Here is a 24,537-nt window from a genome sequence, read left to right as displayed (position 1 = left end):
CCAGGCACAGCATGTCCTGATTTCTGTGACACGGGCCATAAATCCTCCTCTGGGGAGAGAGGGATGCACCCAGTGCTACCAAAGCCAGGGGAGCTGCTGGGCACAGGGACTGGCCTGCCCGTGCCACGGTGGCCCTGCCATCCCTCAGGACCCTGGCGTGACGCAGAGGGGTCAGCCTGGAGCTGGCCAGGCTATTTCTGCTGCAGCCGAGGGCTGTGACATCCCTTTGGAGAGGCAGCTCAGATGGGCCCTGCCAGGAGGGAGAGGCTGTAAAACCCCGGGGACGGCGGAGGCTGGTGCCCCGCGGGGGCTGTGTGCGGAGAGAGGGGCCAGGGGATGGAGCGGGCAGCATGGACCCCACTGGGGCCCACCAGCCCATGGCTTGGAGCCGACGGGCAGGGGAAAACGGGGAGCACCCGGGAAGCTCGTCACCATCAGAAGCTCATCACCGGCACAGGCTCTGCCCTGCGGTGCCTCGTGCCAGCGGGAGGGGAGGATCTGCTCCAGCAAAAACCTGGGAAATGGCACTTTGTCCGAGGGGGAATTTCCACAGGAAACCTCTGCTTCCAGCCGCTCGGATACGGCTGGGAACAACCCCAGCAAACGCTCACTCTCAGCCGCCAGCAAGTGTTATTGCCCAGGCAAAGGCTCTTTGTTCGCTCACATCATTCATCCAGCTCAGGAAAAGCATCCAGGTTTCTGCCTACTGAAAAACACGGGGCAATAACAGCCAGGCTGGGTCCACCATGGGAAGCAGAGCCCCCCATCAGCCCGGTGAGCACTGCTGCACCCTGGGGGGGGTCATGGGGGGTCTAGCCAGCACCCACCGCCCAGCTGGGACCGATGGCACAAGCATCTCACACCCACCCCAGGGGCAGGGCTGGCTGGGGGGCATTGGGAGCAGGAGCACTGGGGCGGCACTTGGCCCCCCACCCTGCACCGATGCAGCTGCACATCCCCACGCTCTCCGGAGCATCCCTCGGCAGAGCCCAGGTTGCCACAGTAACCGCTTGGTCCCAGCCGGCTCCTGCCATAAACACGCTGCAGCGGGTCAGCCCGGTTCAGCGGCGGCTGCACCAGGGCTGGGGCCACGTGGCACCGTGGCCACCCCAGTGGGACCAAGGTTCCACAGGCAGAGCCACCATCCCTGCCACCGGTGCTGGATGTGCCAACAGTGCAGCATGGCACAGCCGAGTGTGGGCTGGAGCCAGGCCGGGCGGCAGGAATGGGAACTGGCAGCTGGGGTGGAGGAGGAAGCATGAAGGCAGCGAAAGCAGGAACCCGAAAGTGAGAGCAGCCCTGACCCCCCCCTGGGGCTGGGCGCTGCCCCCACTGCGGCCACAGCTGGGAGAGATGGCAACTGGGCAGCTCCCAAGGGAAAGTCAGCCATTCCATCCCGGCCGGCAGCGGGGCGAGGCAGGGGCTGGGGACTGCTGGGGGGGACTGCCCAGGGGGTCCAGCCCCTGCAGACCCCATGGGTGCCTGGCTGTGGGGATGGTGAGGGGCACAGCTCGTGCTCCCCATGCTGGCAGGTTTCTAGCAGAGCTGATGTGCCAGGATGGAGGGAGGGCAAAGGGATGCAGAGGGATGCAGAGGGAGGCAGAGGGGCAGAGGGAGGCAGAGGGGCAGAGGGATGCAGAGGGATGCAGAGGGGCAGAGGGATGCAGAGGGAGGCAGGGGGAGGCCGAGGGAGGCAGAGGGGCAGAGGGAGGCAGAGGGGCAGAGGGATGCAGAGGGGCAGAGGGATGCAGAGGGATGCAGAGGGGCAGAGGGAGGCAGAGGGAGGCAGGGGGAGGCCGAGGGAGGCCGAGGGAGGCAGGGGGAGGCAGAGGGAGGCAGAGGGGCAGAGGGAGGCAGAGGGAGGCAGAGGGGCAGAGGGAGGCAGAGGGAGGCAGAGGGGCAGAGGGAGGCAGAGGGATGCAGAGGGGCAGAGGGAGGCAGAGGGAGGCAGGGGGAGGCAGGGGGAGGCAGAGGGAGGCAGAGGGAGGCAGAGGGAGGCAGAGGGAGGCAGAGGGGCAGAGGGAGGCAGAGGGAGGCAGAGGGGCAGAGGGAGGCAGAGGGAGGCAGAGGGGCAGAGGGAGGCAGAGGGAGGCAGAGGGAGGCAGAGGGAGGCAGAGGGAGGCAGAGGGAGGCAGAGGGGCAGAGGGAGGCAGAGGGAGGCAGAGGGAGGCAGAGGGAGGCAGAGGGGCAGAGGGAGGCAGAGGGATGCAGAGGGGCAGAGGGAGGCAGAGGGAGGCAGGGGGAGGCAGGGGGAGGCAGAGGGAGGCAGAGGGAGGCAGAGGGGCAGAGGGAGGCAGAGGGAGGCAGAGGGAGGCAGAGGGATGCAGAGGGGCAGAGGGAGGCAGAGGGATGCAGAGGGGCAGAGGGAGGCAGGGGGAGGCCGAGGGAGGCAGGGGGTGGCAGAGGGAGGCAGAGGGAGGCAGAGGGAGGCAGAGGGAGGCAGAGGGAGGCAGAGGGAGGCAGAGGGGGGCAGAGGGGCAGAGGGAGGCAGAGGGATGCAGAGGGGCAGAGGGAGGCAGAGGGAGGCAGAGGGATGCAGAGGGATGCAGAGGGATGCAGAGGGAGGCAGAGGGAGGCAGAGGGGCAGAGGGAGGCAGAGGGAGGCAGGGGGAGGCAGGGGGAGGCAGGGGGAGGCAGAGGGAGGCAGAGGGAGGCAGAGGGGCAGAGGGAGGCAGAGGGAGGCAGGGGGAGGCAGGGGGAGGCAGGGGGAGGCAGAGGGGCAGAGGGAGGCAGAGGGGCAGAGGGAGGCAGGGGGAGGCCGAGGGAGGCAGGGGGTGGCAGAGGGAGGCAGAGGGAGGCAGAGGGAGGCAGAGGGAGGCAGAGGGAGGCAGAGGGGGGCAGAGGGGCAGAGGGAGGCAGAGGGATGCAGAGGGGCAGAGGGAGGCAGAGGGAGGCAGAGGGATGCAGAGGGAGGCAGAGGGATGCAGAGGGGCAGAGGGAGGCAGAGGGAGGCAGAGGGAGGCAGAGGGCTCCTGCCCCTGCAAATGGTGGCGTGGTGCTAATTCCCAGGCCTTGTGCTGATGGACAGTGAGGAAACCACACCATGGAGGGAAAATAGGGGAAATAACGCATCTGAGGAGCTCCCCACCCCCCCACCCCCCCCACCCCCCCCACCCCCCCCCCGCAGAGGGCTGGCGGCTCAGAGCATGCAGGGCTCAGAACCTGATTTTGGTTGAAGCCCACCAGTCTCCTGAGCAGCTGAGCCTGGAAGCAGCATTAGTCCATGGGGACGGCCAGGAGCTGCGCTGGGGCGGGGTGAGGCCTTGGTGTTGGTGCTGGCACAGCCAAATGCCACGCTCTGAGCCAGGATGGGACGTGTGCAGGAAAACAGGCAGGTCGTGTCCCTCCAGCAATGGCAGCCGGCGGCAGGGCTGGCAGATGGTGGCACTTGGGGACCGCACTGTGCTGGAGGTCTGGGTCTGACCTCTGCCACACCTGGCAGTGGGTGCCACCGCTGAGACCTTGCTTGGCTCAACTCTGCTGCGTATTAAAGTTTGAGTGATGCAATATTTGACTGTTGTCTTACCAGCGTTGGGAGGCAGGGATGGCATTTGGCTTGGGCAGGGATGGCTTGTGCTCTGCAGCTCCGCTCAAAGCTGCCCTCGCTGAGGGCGTGATGAAGAGGAGGCTTAGATGGGTACTTGGAGCAGAGCATCCCACCACTTGCTCCCTGTTCCACCGTGATGGCAGCACACGACTGGACAGAGGAAGGATGGAGGAGGCTGCAGCACACGTCTGCCCTGGCAAACCAGCAGGTACAAGCAGCATTTCATCACTGCAGCCAGCCCTACCCAAGCTCTGCTGGGCTCAGCCTCAGTCAGGGCCAGGGCAGGGACCGACCCCTTGTGCTGCTGGGGGCCTTTGTGCCACCCGTGCACTCACCGTCGCGCGGCACCAGCATCCAGCGCAGCTGTGGGCAAATATTGCTGCCTACTCATGGCACTTGGGTATGCACTGCCCTGCTGCCTGCCCTGCTGCCTGCCCTGCTGCCTGCCCCGCTGCCTGCCACCCACGTGCCCGGGAGCAGCCGGGGCTGCTCCGGCTGCGTTCCCAGCTGCTGAGGACACGCTTCTGCCTGTGCAATCTGAGCCCGTGGTGGTTTGGAACCGTGAACAACAATGCCATGGGCTGGGTGGGAGCAGCCGCACTGCCGAGCTCGGGGGGCTCGAGGCACACACTGCCCCACGGGAGGGTGAGGGGAGCAGGGGGCTGGGACCTGCCAGGGCGGCTGCCCAGGGGCTGTGCCTGGTGAGGGGGATGCTTGTGGTTTCCCTGCCACGTTGGAGCCCCCAGGGTTATTGCAAACAGCAGTGAGGGAGGGGGGTGCTCAGCCCTGCGCAGCCCCATGCTGTCCCCCTTGATGCCTCCTTGCACCCCCGAGCCGGGCAGCCCTGGCCATTGCCACGGTCCCACCAATGGGCACTGCTCCGGGGCACGACACCAGGTCCCCGCAGAGCATCTTGGTGCCGAGGGGTGTTCAGAGCCGTGTCCTGCAGGAAGACCCTGTGCAGCATCCAGCAGGACAGCGAAGGAGACCCTCTGGCAGGTCCCCACACATGAGGCAGCCAAGCCCCAGGGGTCTCTGCCTCCCCCGCCCACCCCCCCTCACAGCACTGCTGGTCCAGTTCCTTGGCCCTGGAGACTGAGGCTGTAATCCCAGCTGTGCCACAGCCTTCCTAATCCCCATCTGTGGGTTTATCCCCAAAGAAGCATCAATATTGCACAGGCTGGACTTGCCTGGGGCCAGCGGGACCCCGGGGCTTGGCCAGCTGCAGCTGGGGCCCCACAAGAGCTGCCAGCTCGCCCGTGCTGACAGCCGCCTGCCCTGCACTCCCTGGCAGGTGGCTGCCCATCCCTATGGGGCCACCCCATCCCCGTCACGCAAGCGTCTGCATCCCAAGCAGCTTATCTGCATTTGGAAACCCCTAATCCGTTTGCACGTTTGGCTCAGACGCTGTCCCCGCTGCGCTGCCGGAGCGGGGGGCCACGGCCCTGGGGAAGGCACAAAGCCACCCCCGTGACCTCCTTTCGGAGCCACAAACGACCCCAATTCCCCCAGCGCCTGGGTCCTGCTGCAGCACCCAGCACAGGGAGAAAGCGGGGAAGCCCAGCCCTACCCAAACCGCAGCCCCCCAGGGATGGCCCGGGCAGCAGGAGGGGGGACAGGGACCCTCCGGAGCCACAGGGGTCCAGCCAGCCCAAGGGACCTTCCCCAGGCGCTTTCCTCCTGCTGCAAATCAGGTCACGGCACTTGCCAAGGGGCTGCCAACTGGAGCGTTCACACACAACAGCAACCCCTGAGATCGGATCAGTGGCCAATTAACCCCGTTACTCAAGGGCCAGGCCCTCTGGCTAATGCCAGGGAGCAGGGCAAGCTCCAACAGGGATGCAGCAGGGCGTGTGGGTGCAGGGAGATAAGGCCCCCCCTTATCTGCAGGAGCTGGAGACAGGACGCTGCGTTCCTGACGGCAAACGGTTGTGGCAACCCCAGGGTTTGCATATCGGTAACGTTCCGGGGTTTTCCACCCCATGCTGCAGCTGGAACTGCCAGGGAGGTAGGGGGTGGGGGTGTCCCCCCGGGGCTGGGCTGCATTCCCGTGTGAGCTGCATCCCCCCTGCAGCACCCTGCGCTGTGCTGGAAGAGGGGGTGCGTGCTCCCGTGCGGCTGCTGCAGGGGCAGGAGTGGGTTTGCTGGCTCCATGCAGAGCCCTGGGTTGGTTTGACAGGGAAATGGAGGGTGATCCTGGGGGGGGAGTCGGTTCCCACAGCCCGGACAGGCACTGGCCTCAGCATTTAGCTCAAAGCCACACAGGGTGCTCCAGGCCACCGGGAGGGTGCGGGAGGCTTCAGGGGCATGTCCAGCTCAGCCGGTTCCACAGGAGCGATGAGGGATTTATTGAGCATGACCTGCATGAAAAATCCCCGCTAATCCTGCTCGGACACAGCAATAATCTCTCCCTCTTGGCCTCAGCAGAACCCAAACCCTGCAAGGATCCTGCTGCTCCGCGGCTTTGCCCAGGGTGGCAGGTGGCAAGTGCAGGGGCCCTGGGGGACATGCTGCTGCTCCACGGGCAGCACCTCCCTGGCACTGGCCACCCCCAGCCCCCACCCCCTGACCCACTGCCCTCAGCCCCCAGTCTGGGGGGCCCAGCACATCCCTACAAGAGGGGTAAGCAGACCCACGTTGCAGGCCTGGGGCCAGGTCCCCAAGGTGGCCACCCTGTCACCCAAGCCAGGGACGCCACCCTGAGCGGAGAGGCAGTGGGGAACGTTACCTCCACTCACTGCCCCCCCCGGGGCAGAGGCACCCACAGGTGCCCCCCTGGGCAGGGAGCAGCATGGGCAATGCCCCGGCCTCCCACGCTGGCACTGGAGTTTCCCCAACACAAGCGGAGGAGCCCCAGCTGTGGGCTGTGGCGGGGCGATACGCCCCCCACCATCGCCCCGCGCCGGGCCCTGCAGGGCCCCGATAAGGCGGCCGGGGCAGCCAGCCCACGGGTGCTGGGCAGGTGCCGGCAGCACCAGGGGGGGCTGCTGGGCGCCCCCACCAAACCGCAGCTCTGCCGGCGGTGGCTGACGGAGACCCCAGTTCCCGAAGCGGGGTCAGGCAGGTGCCGCACGCAGGGAGCCGAACTCACCCCCCCGGAGCGCGTCGCTTCAGAGCCTTTTTATTTCAGAGAAGGTTAAAGCCTGTAGATACAGCAATAAAATATACAAAAAAATAAAGTTTTTTTACAGTATTGAATGCTGCCCAGGGCTACAGTGACTGCAGCTGGAGGAGCACAGGGGCCCTCATCCCCTCCCAGCACCTCCCCAGTCCAAAGGGCATCGCTGTCCCCAGGGCCAGCCCCCCACCCCCACAGCCCTCGCCCCCTGGGGGTCCTACCCCCTGCCCCCTGCCTGCAGGCTGCGATGCTGGCAGCGCAGCCCACAGCTGGGGGGCTGCGGGGACACCCCACGGCACTGGCAGCACACCCCACAGCTGGGGGGCTGCGGGGACACCCCAGGGTCTTTACTGGGCAGAAAAGCCAGAGCCCTGCGAGGGGTCCACACCGCACCCCAGCAGTGTTGCTGGTACACACGACTGAGGGTTTCTCTCCACCCAGGGCCAAATCAAGACACATCAGACACCTGTAAAGCCCAGGGCTGGTGCCCACCAAGGTGTTTCTCCGCTGATGTCACCCACAGCCTCAGCACCGACAGCTCCTGCAGCCCCGCACCTGGTCCTGGCCGAGCACAGCACAGCCCCCTTGTGCCACCCCCCCCCCCCACCTCCCGGAGCAGTTGCAGCCCCCTTACCACACGATGCTTGGGGGGCAGCAGCTCTCCTGCTGCCTCTCCCTCCCCTTCCCTGCTCACTGGGTGTCTGCACGCCCGCTGCACGGAGGGGGCAGAAGGGCTCCCCCCGTTTTGGTAAATAGAGAACCACGACCACCAGCCAGAACCGCTTCCACCTTTCCTCAACCCCCCCCGCAGCAAGGAAACCTGCCCTTTGCAACCCCCGCATCTCCATCCAGCACTGGCCAACAGCAGATTCCTCTATGTCCATCCTGCTCCTTTCAACTCGTGCCACCTCCTGCCTTAACCGTGACAGCCAACCTCCAACAAAAACGCCACACAAAGCCCCCTGAGAAGCTGCAAAGCCCCTTCCTGGGAGCTCACACGCCATAGCAGAGAGACGAGGGCCAGGCCAGGCCATCCACTGCAGGTCACGCTGGATCCAGTTGCCTCCCCATCCTCCCCTCGGGGTGCCACGGGTCCGACTGCCCAGCGAGGGAAGCGTGGCACCAGCCCGGCCACGGGGCGAGCCGCCGGTGGGGCGGCCTCTGGTTATAGCCAGGTCCCAGAAGAGACCCAAGAGCCACGCGCTGGTGTCGGCGGGACGTGTCACTGCCCTGCCCCAGGGCATCTTTGCACCGAAGCGAAACCCCTCACCCCAGCAGGAGCCCCGGGGCCAGCCAGATCCCTGTGCCCGCAGCGGGAAGCCGGTGGCAAGCCCAGGTGGCCACTGGAACTCCCTGCTCCCAGCGAAGCCCAGGCTGAGCCCATCAGGAGCGTTGCCCTCCCTGGGCTCAGCCACCTCGCAGCTCCGAGGCGTGCGCTGCTCCTCCTGGCCAAAAGCGGAGCCCAAGGTGTCGGGAGGAGAGCCCCCTGCCCTCCGCCAGCACTGGGAGGGTGGCTGGGGCAGTGCAAGGCAGACCCCCGCCCCTGCAAAACGCATCAGGTCCACGCTGGGGGCAAATCCGGGGGTGTAAGATCGTCACAGGCTTTTGGACTCTTGGCAGTCAGGAAAGCAGCTTTCAACAGCAGGCAGCGCGCCCGGGGCTGCAGGAGCGTCTGTAAAAACTGAGGCTGCGGTCGGAGGCTAATAGGCACTTGAATGAGCAAAACAATAATAAAAAAAAACTGTTACGGAAGGAAATAGAAAAAGATTCATCCCCCCCCTCCCCCCGAAGAGACGAACGGCACCACCCTGGAGAGGGGGGGGTGTTCATTTGGGTCAAACAAGGAACAGTGGCAAGGCCCCCGGCCCCCAGCTCCATCTGAGGAAAGGTCCAGAGCGACCGTGACCGAGCCAGGTGAGAGCGGGGGGCTCTTCGGAGGCGGGGAGCCCGAGCCCTGGCTGGACCCCGCGAGCGCTGGCAGCACCTCACATGGGTGAAGACGCACACTCCGGGGTCAGCTCCATGTCGAAGGTCAGCGACTCTGCAGGGAGACGTGGCCAGAGGTTACAGGGTCCGTGGGTGGCTGTGGCCAGGACCCCCCCACCCCCCCTCCCCCGGGTACCGCGACCCACCGGACTCACCGAACTGCCCCCCCGCGTTGGCCTCTGCTCCCTCGCTGTTGTTGCCGAACTGCATGAGCGAGTCCAGGGTGCGCGGGGACATGGGCAGGTCGATGGTGTTGCTGAAGGAGGTGCTGTCCCAGGGAGGAAGGGAAAAGCACAGAAACCTGCGGCGTCAGGGCTTGGCCCCAGCTCTCCGACACCCCCTCTCCCCCCGCGACAGGCCCCAGGGCATGGCACAGCTGGTCCCAAGAGCTCTCCGGAGGAAAGGGGCCCCAGGAGGGGAGGAAGAGGCTGCGGTCAGGGCAGCAAGCTGGAGCTTGGCTCAGCCCCGGCCGTCCCCCCAGCCCCGGCTGCGAGCCTCACGGTGCCCAGGCAGAGCCTAGGCAGTGGTGGGAAGGAGACACCCACCCCCCCCCAAGCGATGCCCCCCTAGTGCTCACAGATGCCCCCCAGGAACACTCACGGGGTGACGCAGATGAATTTGGTCTTCAGATACGGAGCAGCACCTGCAGAAGAGCGAGAAGCCTCGTCACCAGCTGCCGGAGGGGGAACCCTGCTCTGCTCCCACTCCGGAGCGTCAACCTGCGCACAGCCCCTGCCACCCTACGGGGACCCTGCCACCCCACGGGGACCCTGCCACCCCACGGGGACCAGCACAACGCCCTGGCTGGTGACAGCTCTTCCAGCAGTGCTGTCCCTGGAGCCTCCCACTGACGCAGGAGCCGTGCTGGAGCGTAGAAAGTCAACGACTACCTGAGTCAGTAGCTTCAGAGTGCTCCTGGCTCTCAGAGCGGCAGTACTTCCCAAACGCCTCCTCCTTGGGGATGTCTGGGTACAGGTACACCAGGGGGGACACCAGGATGTTGGTGGCATCCATGATTTTGTAGCCCATGATGATCTCCGCAAACGACATGTTGTTCAGCTGCTGCTTGGTGTAAGGCTCCACAGACTGGATCTGGGTCTTCCCTGTACAAGGAGACTTCTGACACAGGGCAGGACACTTGTGCCCCCCCCGGGAAGAGGCAGGGCCTTCCTCAAACACCCCAGGGACAAGATCAGCAGGCTGGGGCCGTGCTCAGCACCCAGCAGACCACGGGGCAGGATGGGGACCTGCCAGGTGGTTTCAGTGCTGTGGAAAACTGCCCATGGGCAGCACGGGGGCAGGGACACCCAGGAGGCAGAGACAAGCAAAGGGCACCCAGGCTCTAAGAGTTAACCCAGGCAGAGGGCTTGTCAGGGCAAGGACAAACAAGTGTCTTGGGGGGTTCCAAGCCCCCTTTGTAGCCAGGAACACTGGCCGAGCAAAGCACCGTACCCAGGGCGGTGAGGGCAAGAGCAACATACCACTGATGTCCTTCTCCACCCATGTGAAGGTGATGCCGCCTTCCTTGCTGCTCTCGCTGAACCGCAGCAGGAAGGTTCCCGGGGGCTTGGTGCTCAGGATGGCTCGTTCCCGCTCCTTGCTGATGAACCCCATGATGTACCTGGGCAGCAGGAGGCGAGGAGAGCAAGGGCGGGTCAGGACACCGGGGCAGCAGGATGTCAACACCGCCAGCTCTCTGCACAGCAGCAGGCCAGCGGCAGGACCTGGCCTGGCCACCAGTAAAACCACTGACATTTTAAGGATTCCCCAGTGGGTTTTCACTCTGGACCAGCCAACAGGGCCTGGACAGAAAAAGCATCCCAGAAGAGCCCACCTGCACCTGGAGAAGGCACCCCACCCCACCCGGACAGGACTTGTGGGACCCCTCCCAAGGCCCAGCCCGCCCAAGGGTCTCCGGACCGACGCTGGCAGAGGCTCACCCTTCGTTCCACAGCGCCAGGATGTACTTTTTCACTAAGTCAATGATGTTGTCCAGCCAGACCCAGAAAGAGAAGCCTTTGCCAGCCATGTTCTCCTGAGGAAGAGAGCAGAAAGGCTGTGAGCAAGGCCTGGAGAAAGGGAACAGCCAAGGGAAGGGGCTCAGGGGAAGGGAGGGAGTTATACCTTGCAGAACTTGGCCCAGGTGATCTGACAGCCAGAGTAATTCACACCTGGCCCTGGCAGAGAACAGGAACATCAACATTTAGATAGAGCTGTCCTTCCAAAGATACCATTTCCAGGGAGCAGCCCCAGGTTTGTATCATTTGGGAGAAAGCCAAGCAGGTGAAAGCTATGGCTCCTCTCCCAGACATCACCATCTTGCTCCTGTATTGCATTTACAGATGGGGAGCCACCCCGAGGGACAGCAGGGACGGGCAGGACACCCACACCGACTTACCTAGAAGTTTTTCTGCCAACGTCGTCAGCTGCTCGATGCTGAGGCCGCGCTTTGTGGTGGAGGAGAACTGCCAGCTCAGCACCTCTGCCACCTGGTCCCAGGTCCCGATGGGGGGCTTGGTGAAGAAGTTCACATTCTGCACAAAGGAAAACAGCCCTGAGCAGGACACAGGACAGAAGCAGGGCCAGGTCCTGCCCCAGCCCCATTCCTAGGCCGCCTCTCCCTGCTGGGACACTCTGGTCCCCAAACCTGCGCTGCTGCTCTGCCAGCTGCCACCACAGCGCTGGGCCCTACCTTGGGGTTGTTGGTCAGCATGTTGTACCACAGGATGGACGCCCAGGCATTGGGCATCTGGCAGATGTTGGAGATGACCACCACAGGCAGCGAGTGGGTCTGCAAAGACAGGGTGTGAGCACAGGCTCAGACATCTCCCAGGGCTCCTCCGCACCCAGGCCCATGGCAGGGACAGGCAGTGACCCACGGCTCACCTCCAGGTCGATCTTCAGACCCTGGTGATACACCTCTGTCTCAAAGGTGATGAGGTGCAGCTCCTCGGTGACGATCAGCGAGGCCTAGGGTGGAAGAAGACACAATAAGCACACAGCCGGCGCCTGCCCTTGGCCCGACACGTGGCCATTGGGCCCAGCACTGCTGCTCAGGTCTGGGTGGAGGTGCCTGCAGACACCCCCCCCCGCTTGGGGCAGGGCTCCTGCTTCCCCTCACAGCTCAGCTGTGAGACAGGGAGCAGAGCTGCCAGCAAAGGGACCCCCCCCAGCACTTACATCGCAGTTGGCTCTGCCTCCATTACCACACCGCTGCTCCCGCAGGGTCTGCGGGGAGAGGGAACAGGCTGAAGCGACACAGTGACAGCACTGGCCTTACAGGAGCAGCCCGAGAGCTCGTGGTACCTACCAGGTGCTTGAACTCTGCTGAGAGGCTGCCGTTGTTCGACTCCTCCATGTTCATGACTTTGGTGTTTGTCCCCAGGATGTTAAACTTCCGCGACCTCGAAAGAAGAAAGGCAGAGCATGGCTGGCAGGGCTCTCCCCGAGTGAACGTACAGTAGGATGTTTGCCAGGGTTAAAAGCAGAAGCAAGAAAAAAAAAACCCAAACAACCCAAAAAACAACACAAACCAACATTGCACCTACCCCCGAAGTGCTGCAACATCCCCGGAGTCCCTAGGAAAGGAGAGAAACACCCGGTCACGGCCATGGCCTTCCCAACCTGATGCAGACAAGCTGGTGTGCAGGGCTGGCGGCATCGTAAGTCCCACAAGCTCCCCAGGCTGCCCCCCACATGGGAATGAATCCTTGGGACCCAGCGCCACCCTGCACCCCCTCTTCTACTGGGGGTCACGCCAGTAAATGGAGCCTGACCCAATGGCAGCAGGAACGAGTCCCTCTCCAGTAACCCGCCCAGCACCACCACAATCAGAGCATGGGACTCACTTGTCAATGCAGACTTTAATTTTCAGCTGATAGTTCAGCTCTGGAAACTTGACCAACAACCTGCAAAGAGTCAGCAGACGCAGAGCGTGAGCATCCAGCTCGTGCTAACAACTCCGGTTGAACACAGCATCTGGCACAGGCTGCAGGACAGCAGTGCTGCGTGCATCCCCCAGCAGGCAGCTCCACGGTTCACACCACGGAGTTCACAGGGGCATTACCCAGCTCCTCCGGCATCCCTGAGCCCACCTGTGACATATCAGCCGTGACACCTGTCCCCAGAACCAGGGAAGGTGCTGATGCTCCCCCGAGCACCCCGAGGAGGGCTTGTTTTGGCTGCTGACTGCCCACACAGGGCAGACATCTGCTCTGAACAAACGCCCTCCACAGTGTTCTGTGGCCAGATGCTGCCACATGCCAAGGGGGCAACAGGGACACAGCCAGGAGATGGTGAAGAAGGTCCAGGCAGAGCCCTGTGTCAGGGAGGCTCTCTCTGCAGAAGCTGGCAGGGAACATGGGCCAGCTGAGAGGCAGCCAGGGACGTGCTGACACTTCCTGCCGCCCACCGGCATTTACCAGAACCCCGGCTGCCTCCAGGAACGCAGCCCAGCCCCCACCAGCAGCCTCCATCCCTGCACTGAGTCACACAGGCAGCACTGCAGCAGGACCAGCCTTCTGGGATGCGCTCCCTCCCAGCACCAGCGCTCCCCAGGCAAGCCGAGGCTGCATCTGCACCAGCATCTCCCAAGGAGAGCGATCCTGCTTCATTTTCCCCTTTCCCTCGCCTGCAGCGCAGCAGGATAGCGGGAGCCAGGCACCCACCTGACTTTGGTGGTGAACTGCACCCCAGTTTTGATGACCAGGGGCCGGTCGGGGTGCATGGGCATGCAGGGCTGCCTCTCCACGACAAAAGCACTGTGGGGGGAAAGGCACAAGAGCCACAGTCAAACCTCAGACCCCCCGCCCAGCACACTCCCTGCCCACCCCTCCATCCCCTGTGACCAGGGGACTGCCCACAGCTCGCCCCCAGCCCTCAGCACCTTTTCATCAGGTTCCTGAAGAGCTCCACAATCCGCTCCTCCAGCATGGGCCGGTGTTGGACAATTGGGTCACCCTTGTAAGACACTTTTTGCTGCAGTTCTTCCAACTTCTTGATCTGCTGCCGGGTTTGTAGCTGTGATTCGGCAAGAGAGGTTATCCTAGGGGAGCAGGAAGAACCAGCGTCAGCTCTGGCCGCCAAGCCCTGCACGGTCCCAGCCCGCAGAGCCTTCCTCTCCCCTCACTTGTGCAACAGAGGATGCTCTCCATACCAAACCAGCAGAAAACAGAACACGTCTATGGCTCCCAGCCCAGTTTTTTCTAAGCCATGCATCACAAAAGAAACCTGCACATGCCCAAATTCTGCAGAGACACACCAGGAACTTCTCACAGCAGCCCTGAAGTCCCACAGGCCTGTGGCTAACCATCCCAGCACTATGGGTTCTGTTTATGCGTGCTGGCATCAGAAGCCATTTTGCAAGGATGCTTCCAGAAGCAAAGAGCTCATTTCCACGGAGGTGTCCGACTACCACCTCTCTAGGGACTGATGCAACCCCCAGCCAGCTCTCACCAGTTCTCAAGCCGGTCTAAACAGATATTCGGTGGGCCGCCAATGCAGGCGATCTGCTGCCGCCTCTTCCAGTCTGCCAATTCCTCATCTGCCAGCATCTTCTGCACGTACTCCATGGCTGACAGCAGCCCGGCCAGCTCGCTCACAATACCCTGTCAAAAAGGAAAGCAGAACACCCTCTGACTCCCTTCGAGATCTGCAAGTTTTACGTTCACAGACAAGGAAGAAGTGGCCCAGGGCTACGTTTCTAGCGCTGCTCTCAGTTCCGACCACACAGGAACACCAAACTCACACCCCAGAAAAAGGGCACCGCTGCACCCCAGGGCCAGCTCCACCACATACCCTTCGCATTTGGTCCAGCGCCGTGAGCATCTGTTCCAGCTGCTGCATTTTCTGCCGGGTCACGGACTGATTGTTTCCATTCAGATCCTGCATGTCTGTGCAGAAAGGTGGGAAAGCTTCAGCCACACACATGGACTCCTCCTGCCCTTCCAAGCCTCGCACAAACAAAAAATTTCCACCACAAAGGAGCCGGCACCCCAGGATCCCTTCAATAGTTAGGGAGCAATCTCACACAGCCTCTAAGCACCTTGCTGCTGGCTTTCCTGCACACAGGGCAGCCCTATCACCTCCACAAGCCATTTCTTTGTTCCCAGGCAGAGGAGCTCTGGTTCTACTCCCCTGGAGGCAACGTGAGCGGCAGAAACAGAGGACGAGGTTTCTCCAATTGCCATGCAAATGCCCTGAGCCTAGGCCACCCTTCTGGCTCGGAGAGGAGGCACCGGGAGGGCTGGAACATGCCCTCCAGCAAGTTTCCTTGCAGGAACACACTTTGTTTTGCCAGATGCTAATGAGCTTCCATTACCTCCTTGGCTTTTCAAAGTCTTGTAGTTAAAATCAAAGTCATCCTGGAGATTCTCCACCACTTTCATCTTCTGCTCCAGATCCTGCAAGGCAAGAGATGTGGATTTATTCGAAGCACTAAATCACCACGGTGAGGAAAGGAGAAGGTGCCTAGGCAGCACACATACCTGCACCCTCTTCCTCACATCCTGCAGATGCTGCTCCAGCATCTGCTGCTTTTCGGTCACTACCGCCGCCGTGGGATGTGTTGCCTGTCCCCCTTGCTGCAGAGGGGACAAGGAGGGCATTAGAACATGACCCAGGGATGCTCCCCTCCCAGCCCGAGGTCTTGCAGGAAGGGTCTTCATCCCCACACAGGAGCCAGGGCAGCTGGCTGCTTGCTCGCAGCGTCAGCTCCAGGGGTGCACAGCAAGGCGCATGGAGCGGGGCACAGCCCACGCAAGGGGCAAGAGGAGAGAGGGATGCACGAAGCTAATAGCAACCCCAGGCAGAGCGCGCCCAGGCCGCAGCGCGGAGAGCAGAAGCTATCAGCCACTGCAGCTGGACCATCCCTCAGCACAAAGCAGCTTTTGTTGCGGAAGGAAGCAAGTGGGGAGCTTCAGACTGCAGCTGCCCTTCACTGCCCAGGACCCGCACAGCACCACCGGGTGGGCAGTGGGACAGCGGCCCCAGGACACCCAAGCCACTGACCTGGGCTGCTGCAGCAGCCGTCTGGAGGAGCCGGGACTCTTCCCACAGGCAGCGGGCCACGATGCGGGCTATTTCCATCGGCTTCTCCAAGTATCTGCTCTGTAAAAGGTTCAAACCCCCAAGGTCAGCAGGTACAACGTAACTCCTGGGATCCCCCCACCCCTTAGGGCTGTGGGTCCTGAGCTGTGCCAAGAACCTGTTGGCCTTCCACAGGCTCCCCCCATGCCTCCCCCTGACAAACCAGCACTTCCCACCTCACCTGCAGGAACTGCTTGATGCGCCGCAGGTTGTGCTGGTACAAGACGTTGGACTCCTGCAGGAAGCGGCTGTACTGCTGGTCGATCTCCCCTAGCAGGTTGTGGAACACCAGCGTGGCATGCGACTCCTTGCTGGCAGCGTACGCCCTGTGCGAGGGAGGGCAGAGTCGTGGGTGCCCGGCACAGGGGAAGGGGCAAGGCAGCGCGGCTCTGCTCACACCCGCCATCCCCTGCGCCATTTAACACCCCAGCCATCTTCCTAATCTGCACCAGAGAAAGAGCCAGAGCAGCCCTGACTCGCTTCATGCCAATAAACCGAACCCTCAGACCGTGCCCACGAGGGCAGGGTGACAGAGAGGTTTGGGATCCAGGCTTAGAGCCTGGCCTTAAGCCAGGCAGACAGCGCATGCAAGTGCCTCACCAGTCCCAAGCGCTCTCTGAACTGGATCCAAGAATCGGTGCTCTGTGTCAACTTAGTTTTCAATAGAGGTCAACGTAAGTCAGCCCTGGATGGGGACACCTCCGCTTCGGAGCTTCCCCCTCTTCTGGGCCAGGGTCTGACACCGTGCGCACAGAGTCCCGCTCCCCTTGGCGCCACATGAGCCTCGGGGAGGAAGACCGGTCCTGCCGCATCAAGACCCCAGGGAAAGCGGCAGAGCTCCTCCAGACCACCTTGGAGCCTGCTGCCAGCCCAGGGTGGGTGTCCTGAGCAAAGTCCCCACATCAGCGTTTTGCAAGGTCTTACCAGTCCTGGCTCTCAATCCACGGGGCCAGGAACTGCCGGAGCTCCATGGGAAAGCTGTCGCTGTAGAGCTGGTGGAGCTGCTCCAGGTACCGCGTGTCGAGCTGCTGCAGCTGGTTCCACTGCGCCATCCTGGCCACCTCCGGAGACCTGGTGGGATGGGGACATGTGCTGCTCGGAGCTGGCACCCGGGAGCTCCGGGCTCCCTCCTGCCAGCCGCTCGGCACGACGCAGCCGTGAGCACTGCTCTCCTTTGGGGGGGCTGGAACCAGACACACCAGGGCTCGGGGCACACGGCTCCAGAGGGCTGATGTGGGCACCGGCCGGGCAGTGCCCATCCCTCCAAGGGCAGCACGGGGCCAGGCGGCTGCTGGGTGCGCAGCTCCAAGCCCACGACACTGCACAGCCCCAGCGCACACAGAGGGATGAGCCCGTGTCCCCGCAGAGCCGACCACACATCTAGGAGCTCGCTCCTGTTCAGCGAAACCCACCCTGAAGTGGTGGCCACGGGACCAGCTCAAGGAGCCTTGGAACTGGCACTGGTTTGTGCCTCCAGGCTGCGCTCCGGCAAGGCAAGAGCAACTGCCAGCACCGGCACCCACGGGTGGGCCTGGGTCAAGGGAAGGTGGAACCACAGACCGAAAGTGCATCACTCGTGCAGGAATAATGGCACGTACGCCTGGGGGAGGGTGGGGAAGGAGCCAGAGGGCTGCAAGAAGAGCCCTTTTCACCCCACTGACATCTGTGCCCCGGTGCCCCTGGCAGCGCAGGATGCGGCCACGCAGCCTCATCTGCCTGCAAGGGTGAGTGGCAAAGCAGCCAGAGCACCAAAACAGGGGGCCCAGCAGCATCGCTCCATCCCGAGAACTCAACTCAAAATCCAGCCAAAGGCGAGGGCAGAGGGCAGCTTCAGCCCCAGCCCAGCTCCCCCCGGCTGCCCGGGCGAGCCACCCGAGGAGAGCGGCAGCAGAAAGGCTGCGCTCCAGCCGCCCCGGCTGCAAAGCTGAATAAAGCCCAGATTCTGACTCATTCTCTTTTCACCACGTCATGAAATTAATCCAAAACATCTGAGATGAGAAGAGCAGAGCTCACGCTGGCACTGGCAGCCGGTGACCATTATTCGCAGCAGACTGCAGGAGCGCAGCAGGCAAGCCCTGCCTGCCGAGCTCAGCCCCATCCTCTCCCACCCCGGCGGAGGCTCTCGCAGCCCACAGACCCCGGGGGCTCGGCAGGGGCACAAGCCCGCAGGGCTGGAGGTGCAGTCCCAAGCAGGTCGGGCCAGATGCAGCCGCTCTTACAAACCCAGATGGGTAGGAAGCCTCGATGCACGCTGCTCCTCACGCCGCAGGGTCAGATCAGAGTTGAAAGTCGGGTTGCAGGCAGCTCCCAACACCATCCAACCCCTCGGGCTTGCGCCGAGCTGCACAGGAGCTCCCCAAGCACAGGGAACGCAGCTCTGGGCTTGCCTTGAGCTGAGCTTCTCTCCACCTGGCCTCAGCCTGGTGAGCACCGAGCATCCCCGCGTGGCAGCACGCTTCCCAAGCGCCTGCCTTCAGCAAAGCTTTCTCCTAGAGAGAGGCATCATTTCCCAGAGCTTTCCTACCTCCTTTCCGGGGGGAGAGGGAGAGGCCTTGGGCATGTAGGTCACTAGTGACAGGTACAAGGCTTTAATGTGGTGCCAATATCTTCCAGGCACCCTCCAGCCAGACAGTGCACATGCCTGCCTCTGCTCCGGGAGGCTGGGAAGGAGCTGCAGAGCTTACAGTAAGTGCAGAAGGCGGAGACTGCCAGGAAACAACAGAAACAAGGAAGGGGCAACTTCTGAGTTAGCAAGTTGTGTATCGATGGAAATCAAAGCAACGCTAACGAGGGGACAGCAAGCTGTGCTCAGCAAGCGGAGGCACAGAGCTCTGCTTGACAGCGGCAGAAAGCCACTGCCCTGCAGAAAGCAGTTTGCTTTTCCCCAAAGGTCACTGCAGCAAGTGACGTGCCAGCTGGGCTTTGGGGATGGCCAGGCAGCCGGCACAGCAGCAGCCAGCACAGCCGGTGCTGCAGGAGCAGGCGAGGGGGCTGGCACCAGCCACAAGTGCCAGGCTGGCCCTGGGCTCCGATGAGGGCACCGCACTCCACCCCGCAGCAGGAGCCTGCTGCAGCTTCTGCAGGAGCAAACCACCGAGGCAGAGCAGCTCCGAGGAGCCAGTGCAAAGGAAATCACAGCGAATGCGTCAGGAGGTGCAAAGGTCTGGGAACAGGAGGGGTGCCGGGAAGCACAGAGCAGCGGCCGGCAAGCAGAGCTTTGCTCAGCAAGGAGGCAGATGGGGGGAAGGCTGTGCCACCCCTCAAAATGGGATTTACTCCCCTCCAGCAGACCAGACTGCTCTGCCCTGCACCCCAGGCCAGGCTGGAAGCAGGTGAAAACAAGATGACCAGACCCCAGCCCACAGCCAGAGCAGCTGCTCCACGCAGGAGCCAGGCAGGCTTTCATTAGGCAAGACAGAAATTTATAAAACCTTAACAGCAACTAAGACTTCCCCGGACGCACAGCAGCATCAGGAGCTTTGACCTTTGCCTAGGAGCTGGGTGCTTGTGCAGATTTCCAGCAGCACAAAAGGGGCCCACAGGCACCCTGCAGCTGCCCCCCTGCCCCAGCCCCCCATGCCCAGCACAGAGAGCTGGGTTTCACTAGCAGTTTCTCCAAGATGCGCCCATGGATCAGATCCCCGACGCTTCCAGCACCGCTGTATGTCGTGCTCTTCTGAACTCTGCTGCACGCAACTCTTTTCCCCATTTCTGGGGGAAAAAAAACCATTCCTGGATGCTTTTTGTACAAGGAGAGAGGGGGAACATCCTGCTGTGGACTGAGACACCAGGGAGAAGACAGACACTGGTACTTGACATGGAGTTAAAAGAGGTTTTTAGAACTTCAGAATATTGAATAGCCCCAAAACCAGGAGCGACATGGGCAGGACGCTAACTTTGAACTATAACCCTCTGGTGCAATCCTCAGGGAAGGCCACGTGAGCCAAGCCTGCTTTCAATGGAGGAGTAAGTGAAAGGGAAGGGGCAGACACAGACCCGTGCAAGAGCCTGTGAGGAACAGGCACTCCTTCAGCCTCGGAATAAGACCTGGCTTGATGCGACAGGGCCCTTGCGACCCTGTAACTTTTGCTTTCTGCAACTGCAGGCCAAGAAAGGCTGGGCCCTCAGCCACGGTTCAGGGCTGCGTACTGGGCACCACAGAGCCCCCGTTTCACAGTGGGTTCAGCTCTCTGCTGGCTGTTGGTCCTGTACGGTGCTCGCAGCCCTTTTAACTTGGCCCTGGGGGTGACTACTGCAGCATGAACCACATGGTGCTGCTTCTGGGAGGGGAAAAAAAACACAACAAATACACGGGCCAGGCAAGAGCTGAAAACCTACAAGTCACCCGAGTGCTCTGTGTGGCCGGTGAGCTCAGCAATCTCATTTCCTATTGCACCACCGCGGCAGCACCCCCACGCACGGAGGGGGCTGCACCAGCCTGTCCAGGAACAGCTGCTGCCCCAGCCCATCTCCTCCCAGAGCAGCATCCCCAGCCCTGAGCCCAGGACCTGTGCTGCTGGGGCATCACCCTCCCACAGGAGCCGCTTCCCAGGCGGCCACTGGTGCCGAGCAGCTCATGGATGGACGAAGCTGCGGTAGCTGAACCAGACACCACTTCCCTGGATCAAGATCCAAACAGATCTTCCAGAAGAAAGACACAATCTGAATATTTCAGTACCAAAGCCCCAATCTGCAGAGCACCAAAAGGCCAAAAGCAAAGCCCCCAGGCTGCCATGCAGCATTTGGACGGGAATCGGCCACTTCTCGATGCCACAAATAGCTGCAGGACAAGCCACCATGGCAGCCCAGGCTCCTGCTCAAGCGCAAGATCCTCCCCGCTGCAGCACATGCTCCGCAGCTGCAGGAAGCCGGCGCCCTGCCAGGGCCCCAGCACCACACGCCGTCGTACCTATCCCTGAAAAACAGAACTAACATGCAGCGGAACACGAGCTGCTCTGCCGCTTCCCACCGCGGGCATCTCCTCGCAAGACGAGAGGGCGAGGAAGTCACTGCAGCCCGCGTGCACAAGCGCGGAAGAACCAAGGCAGGCTCGCCCCGCACGGGAGCGGAGCAGCAGCCAGCAGGGACGGTCACTGCCTGCTAGCTGTGCCTGCAGCCAGCCCAGGGAGGACACAGTCTGTGCTCGCCATTCCCAGGGGCCCTGCTGCACCCACTTCTCACCTCGAGGGATCTCTCAGCAGAAGCAGCAGATCACACCATGTTTTTATGGCCCCCAGCTCAATCGGAGCCGAAGCTGGCAAAGGCTCCACATGCTGCCGCAAGAGCAGCGGGCTGGGAAGAGCCTCGAGACGTGCTTTCCTAGAAGAGCAGAGCCAGCTCTGCGGCAGTGGGTGACAGGAGGGGACCCCCCCCGGGGAGGGGGCCCTGCGGTGGAGGCTTCCCAGCCCATGTCGAGCCAGGGGAGGATGTGGGAAGGCAGGACCGGCTGGAAGCAGGAAGCGGTCAGGAAGGAGCTGAAAGTCTCCTCTCCCTCCAGAAAGGCTGAGAGGACACAGCACGGAGCTCCAGCTCCTCCCAGCATCAACAGGAGGCAGCCAGAAGCACGGACTGTCCCAAAGGGGAAGGGTCCCTGCCATGCTCCTTACTGTTGCAGTCACCAGCGTTAGGGAAACTCTGACCTCAGCTCCGAAACCCTGTGCAGGAGCCTCTCCCCAGCCAGCCCCACCGCTGGGAAGCCTCCCTTGTCTGGGTTTCAAGATCTGAGGGTTGAACCTTTCCGATTCCGCTGGGCTTGCCCGTCTCTGCGGTTAGCCTCTCCTCCTGTCTCTGGAACGGAGCCAGGGAGCAACCAACACGGCCAGGGCCAAGCACAGCATGATGCAAGCCCACAGGGTAAACACGCTGTCCACAGCTCGGAGCAAAGCTGCTAAAAGTAGCTCAAGAGCTAAAGTTCATCTTTCTTTAGCTCCCCTGCAAGGGCAGAGCACAAGAGCCAGGCCTGAGCTGTGTGGTGCCACCGGCAGCTGGGGACAGCTCTGCACACTCCCAACAGCCTTATTCAGATCAAGGCTGCTGCCCTGGAAGCAATCCCGCCGCTGCCTTCCATCCGCCTTCTCATTCCGGGGAGCACCCCTCACTTGCACCCCCAAAACAAGCAACGACCCCCGGGGCACAGCATACAGGGGGAGTCACTTGGGACTGTGGCACTGCTCGTCCCCTGCAGTGCCACAAGCAGGACAAAGCTCGGTTACGGATAGCACTGCATGGGTCACGTTCACAGAGTTATCACCGTCAGGAGCATCACAGACTCATGACAGATGCCATCAGCACCGCCTCAGAGGCTTTCCAACAAGGAGTGACACCAGGCCCTCGCTTCCACACAACCATCATCAGGCTGACAAAAAACTGCTCTTCTACAACAAAGCAGCTAATTGCTCCAGGCAAACACAAGAGCAAGTTTTGAAAAGGCTATTAGAACTTGGCTGTGTTCCTCTGGAGCGTTTTCAAAGCCAGCCCCGGAGGTGGAAAAACACGCAGCGACACAGAGGTTTGCGAAAGCAGCGTGACAGCACAGGGCAGAGGGAGGCTCCGGGCGACCTCGTAGCCACAGTGCCGAGTTGCCCGATCGACCCACACACCACAGCTGGCTGTTCCTCGTGGCAGCTCAGGAGGTCTCCAGAGTCCATCCCAGCATGTAACTCCTGTTACAGGAGCTGCGAGGGATGCCATCACCACCCCTGTCCCTGGGCAGAGGATGCCCAGCCGCACACTCCTCCTGCCCTCTGCCACCACCGCCCGCAGCTCTGACAGATCCCCAGGAAGCAGCAGAAGAGGCTCCACTGGGGAGCGACGGCGACAGCGATCACCTTCAGGGTGGAAACGGAGTCAACTGCCCCGACATGCACACACAGGCAGGGCCGGTTTCCCCACAGATGCAGAAGGGACCTTCTCCAGAGCAGGCCCAGGGCAGCCCACCCTCCTCCCCCCACCCCACCAGCCCTCCAGCTGTGCCCCTGCAATGGGCGCACACAGGGGGGGCACAGGCAGCCTGTGGAACAAGCCTCACACACAGCGTTGTGCCGAGCGGTGGGAAGCCGAGGGGCAGAGGGGAGGTGGGCAGAGCTGCCAGCCCCCACAGAGCACTCGAGCAGCTCGGGCACACGGCTCGCATTCCCCCCGTGATGCGGAGCCTAACAGGTCTGCTCCGCACCTCGGCCACGCTGCAGCGCACCCACCGCCTGTAGGACGGCTTCAGACTGAAGCCTGCTCCAGGCAGGCAGCCCCAGGCGAGCGGTTCTGTTCGGGGGGGGGGGGCCGGTAAAGCTGCAGCCTGGAGCTCCCAGCTCTGTTGGAGACATCAGCCAGGTCTTCAAGCCTCAGTCCACCCAGGTGCCGGACCTCCAGCTAGGCTTTCTGTCTTGGTTACACATCATTTCGTCAGCACAAACACCTCACGGCTGCGACCGGCTGTATCAGCCTCTGCCCCAAACCCCGTCCCACAGCACACGGGCCCGACAGCCGCTCACCATCCCAGCCTCACCGCAACCGGACCGGGCAGCAGCTCCTCCAGCCCCGCCAGCCTGGATGCGTTCCCCTCTCTGAGAAGCCCACTCGGGCTGGGGGTGGTGGGTTGTCAGCCCGCTTCACCGGCGGGCCCAGCCCCCGGACCCCGCAGGCAGGGACGGTGATGCCAGCACCGCAGTGGGTCGAAGCCTTGTCGGCTCCGGGGAGCTGCCCCTGCCGGGCCAGGGCCTGCTGGGCGCCGCGGGAAGGGCAGAAATCCCGTCTGCTGTAAGACCAGAGGATTAGGTTAATTACTGCCTCCGTAATTAGGGCTCCCCGGGAGCACAGGGTGCTGCCCTCACCTGCTCCCGCCGGCGGCAGGGCCAGGCCGCGGTGGGAGCTGCCGCCTCCCAACGAAAGGGAACCCGCGGGCCCCGACAGTAGGGCCGGGCCCCGAACCGGAGGCGGGGGGGGGGGGGGGGGGGGGGTCCGGGAAAGACTCCCCCGCCGCGACTGCGCCCCCCGCCCCCGCACACAGCTGGCAGGCCGCAGGCGCTGCGGGAGCAGCCGTGCCCTCCGTCCCCCGCTCAGCCCCACCGCGCTGCGAGGCCTCGGCCCCGCGGCAGCGCCCAGCCCCGGGGCGGGGACGGGGACACCGGGCCCGCGCTCCCCGGTGCCAACCGGCCCGCGGGGCCCAGCACCATCGGGCCCGGTGCCATCTGGCCCGGCGGCCCTGGCCGAGCCCCCCGGGGCCGGGCGCCCGCCCCCCATCCGCGCTCACCGGCGGTCCCGGACGGGGCGGGGCAGCGGCTCCCGGTACCGGCGACGATCGCGTCCGGACCCTGCCCGAATGACGAGAAACCTGCTGCCCGCCCGGCCCCGCCCCTTACGTCACGCCGAGCGCGACCAATAGCGGCGCGACGCTCCTGCAGCCCCGCGAGGGACGGGCCCTGATGGCCAATCAGCGCGGCCTCCCCGCCATACGTCACGGCTCGCGGCGGCGCGGGGGGGCTGCCCCCTGCCGGCTGTTCCCGGATGGCGCCGCCTCCCGCCGCGGGGCGGTGCTGAGGGGGGGGCGCGGCGGGGGGGGCGGCAGCTGCCGGGAACGGCCGTGCGGGAAACTCAGCTGGGTTCCGGGCAGCGCCGTGACGTCAGCGCGGGCCGCGGCCGCCGCCACCGCCTCTTAAAGGGGCAGCGCCACCCGCGCCGGGGGCCCGGCAGCGACCTCGCGTGGGGCAACGGGCAGCGGCTTCGCGTGGGGCAACGGGCATCAGCCACGCGTGGGGCAGTGGGGCCCGGTCCCTGTGTGGGGTGATGGGCATCAGCCACGCGTGCG

At 63.3% G+C, this 24,537-nt stretch overlaps 2 protein-coding genes across 6 annotated transcripts; one reads left to right on the top strand and one right to left on the bottom strand.

The window, feature by feature from the left end:
• Positions 1-3,133: 3,133 nt before the first annotated feature.
• On the top strand, positions 3,134-6,687 carry LOC129734352 (nascent polypeptide-associated complex subunit alpha, muscle-specific form-like). The gene is made up of 2 exons (XM_055697362.1): positions 3,134-3,755; positions 5,438-6,687. The coding sequence occupies exon 2, from the start codon at positions 5,731-5,733 to the stop codon at positions 6,685-6,687; it is 957 nt and encodes a 318-aa protein (XP_055553337.1). The 5' UTR covers positions 3,134-3,755; positions 5,438-5,730.
• On the bottom strand, positions 6,653-24,089 carry STAT3 (signal transducer and activator of transcription 3). Of its 5 annotated transcripts, none has more exons than XM_055697310.1 (24): positions 23,983-24,089; positions 16,662-16,808; positions 15,919-16,063; positions 15,660-15,758; positions 15,137-15,232; positions 14,971-15,052; positions 14,448-14,542; positions 14,106-14,257; positions 13,537-13,695; positions 13,319-13,411; positions 12,500-12,559; positions 12,200-12,229; positions 11,962-12,055; positions 11,832-11,879; positions 11,538-11,621; positions 11,344-11,442; positions 11,050-11,185; positions 10,776-10,828; positions 10,592-10,686; positions 10,133-10,272; positions 9,539-9,754; positions 9,252-9,294; positions 8,807-8,919; positions 6,653-8,706 (listed from the first exon to the last, which is right to left on the bottom strand). In XM_055697310.1, the coding sequence occupies exons 2-24, from the start codon at positions 16,787-16,789 to the stop codon at positions 8,651-8,653; spliced, it is 2,316 nt and encodes a 771-aa protein (XP_055553285.1). In that variant the 5' UTR covers positions 16,790-16,808; positions 23,983-24,089; the 3' UTR covers positions 6,653-8,650. The 5 variants fall into 5 exon arrangements, with proteins under 5 accessions (XP_055553285.1, XP_055553284.1, XP_055553283.1 ...); XM_055697309.1 differs by lacking the exon at positions 23,983-24,089 and adding an exon at positions 20,919-21,356 and having other exon boundaries at positions 9,542-9,754; XM_055697308.1 differs by lacking the exon at positions 23,983-24,089 and adding an exon at positions 20,919-21,352.
• Between the last annotated feature and the right edge of the window lie 448 nt (positions 24,090-24,537).

Source organism: Falco cherrug, chromosome 20 (genome assembly GCF_023634085.1).
Source record: "Falco cherrug isolate bFalChe1 chromosome 20, bFalChe1.pri, whole genome shotgun sequence".
Taxonomy (NCBI): domain Eukaryota; kingdom Metazoa; phylum Chordata; class Aves; order Falconiformes; family Falconidae; genus Falco; species Falco cherrug.
This window is presented reverse-complemented; position numbering and strand designations above follow the sequence as displayed.

Coding starts and splice junctions, on each gene's coding strand:
- LOC129734352 (XM_055697362.1), top strand. CDS start 5,731: ATGGAGGGTGATCCTGGGGGGGGAGTCGGTTCCCACAGCCCGGACAGG.
- STAT3 (XM_055697308.1), bottom strand. CDS start 21,334: ATGGCAGGGACCCTTCCCCTTTGGGACAGTCCGTGCTTCTGGCTGCCT. Junction 11,622..11,831: donor GAGGCAGAGCCAACTGCGAT/GTAAGTGCTGGG, acceptor CTTCCACCCTAG/GCCTCGCTGATCGTCACCGA. Junction 10,687..10,775: donor CCTGGGCCAAGTTCTGCAAG/GTATAACTCCCT, acceptor TCTCTTCCTCAG/GAGAACATGGCTGGCAAAGG.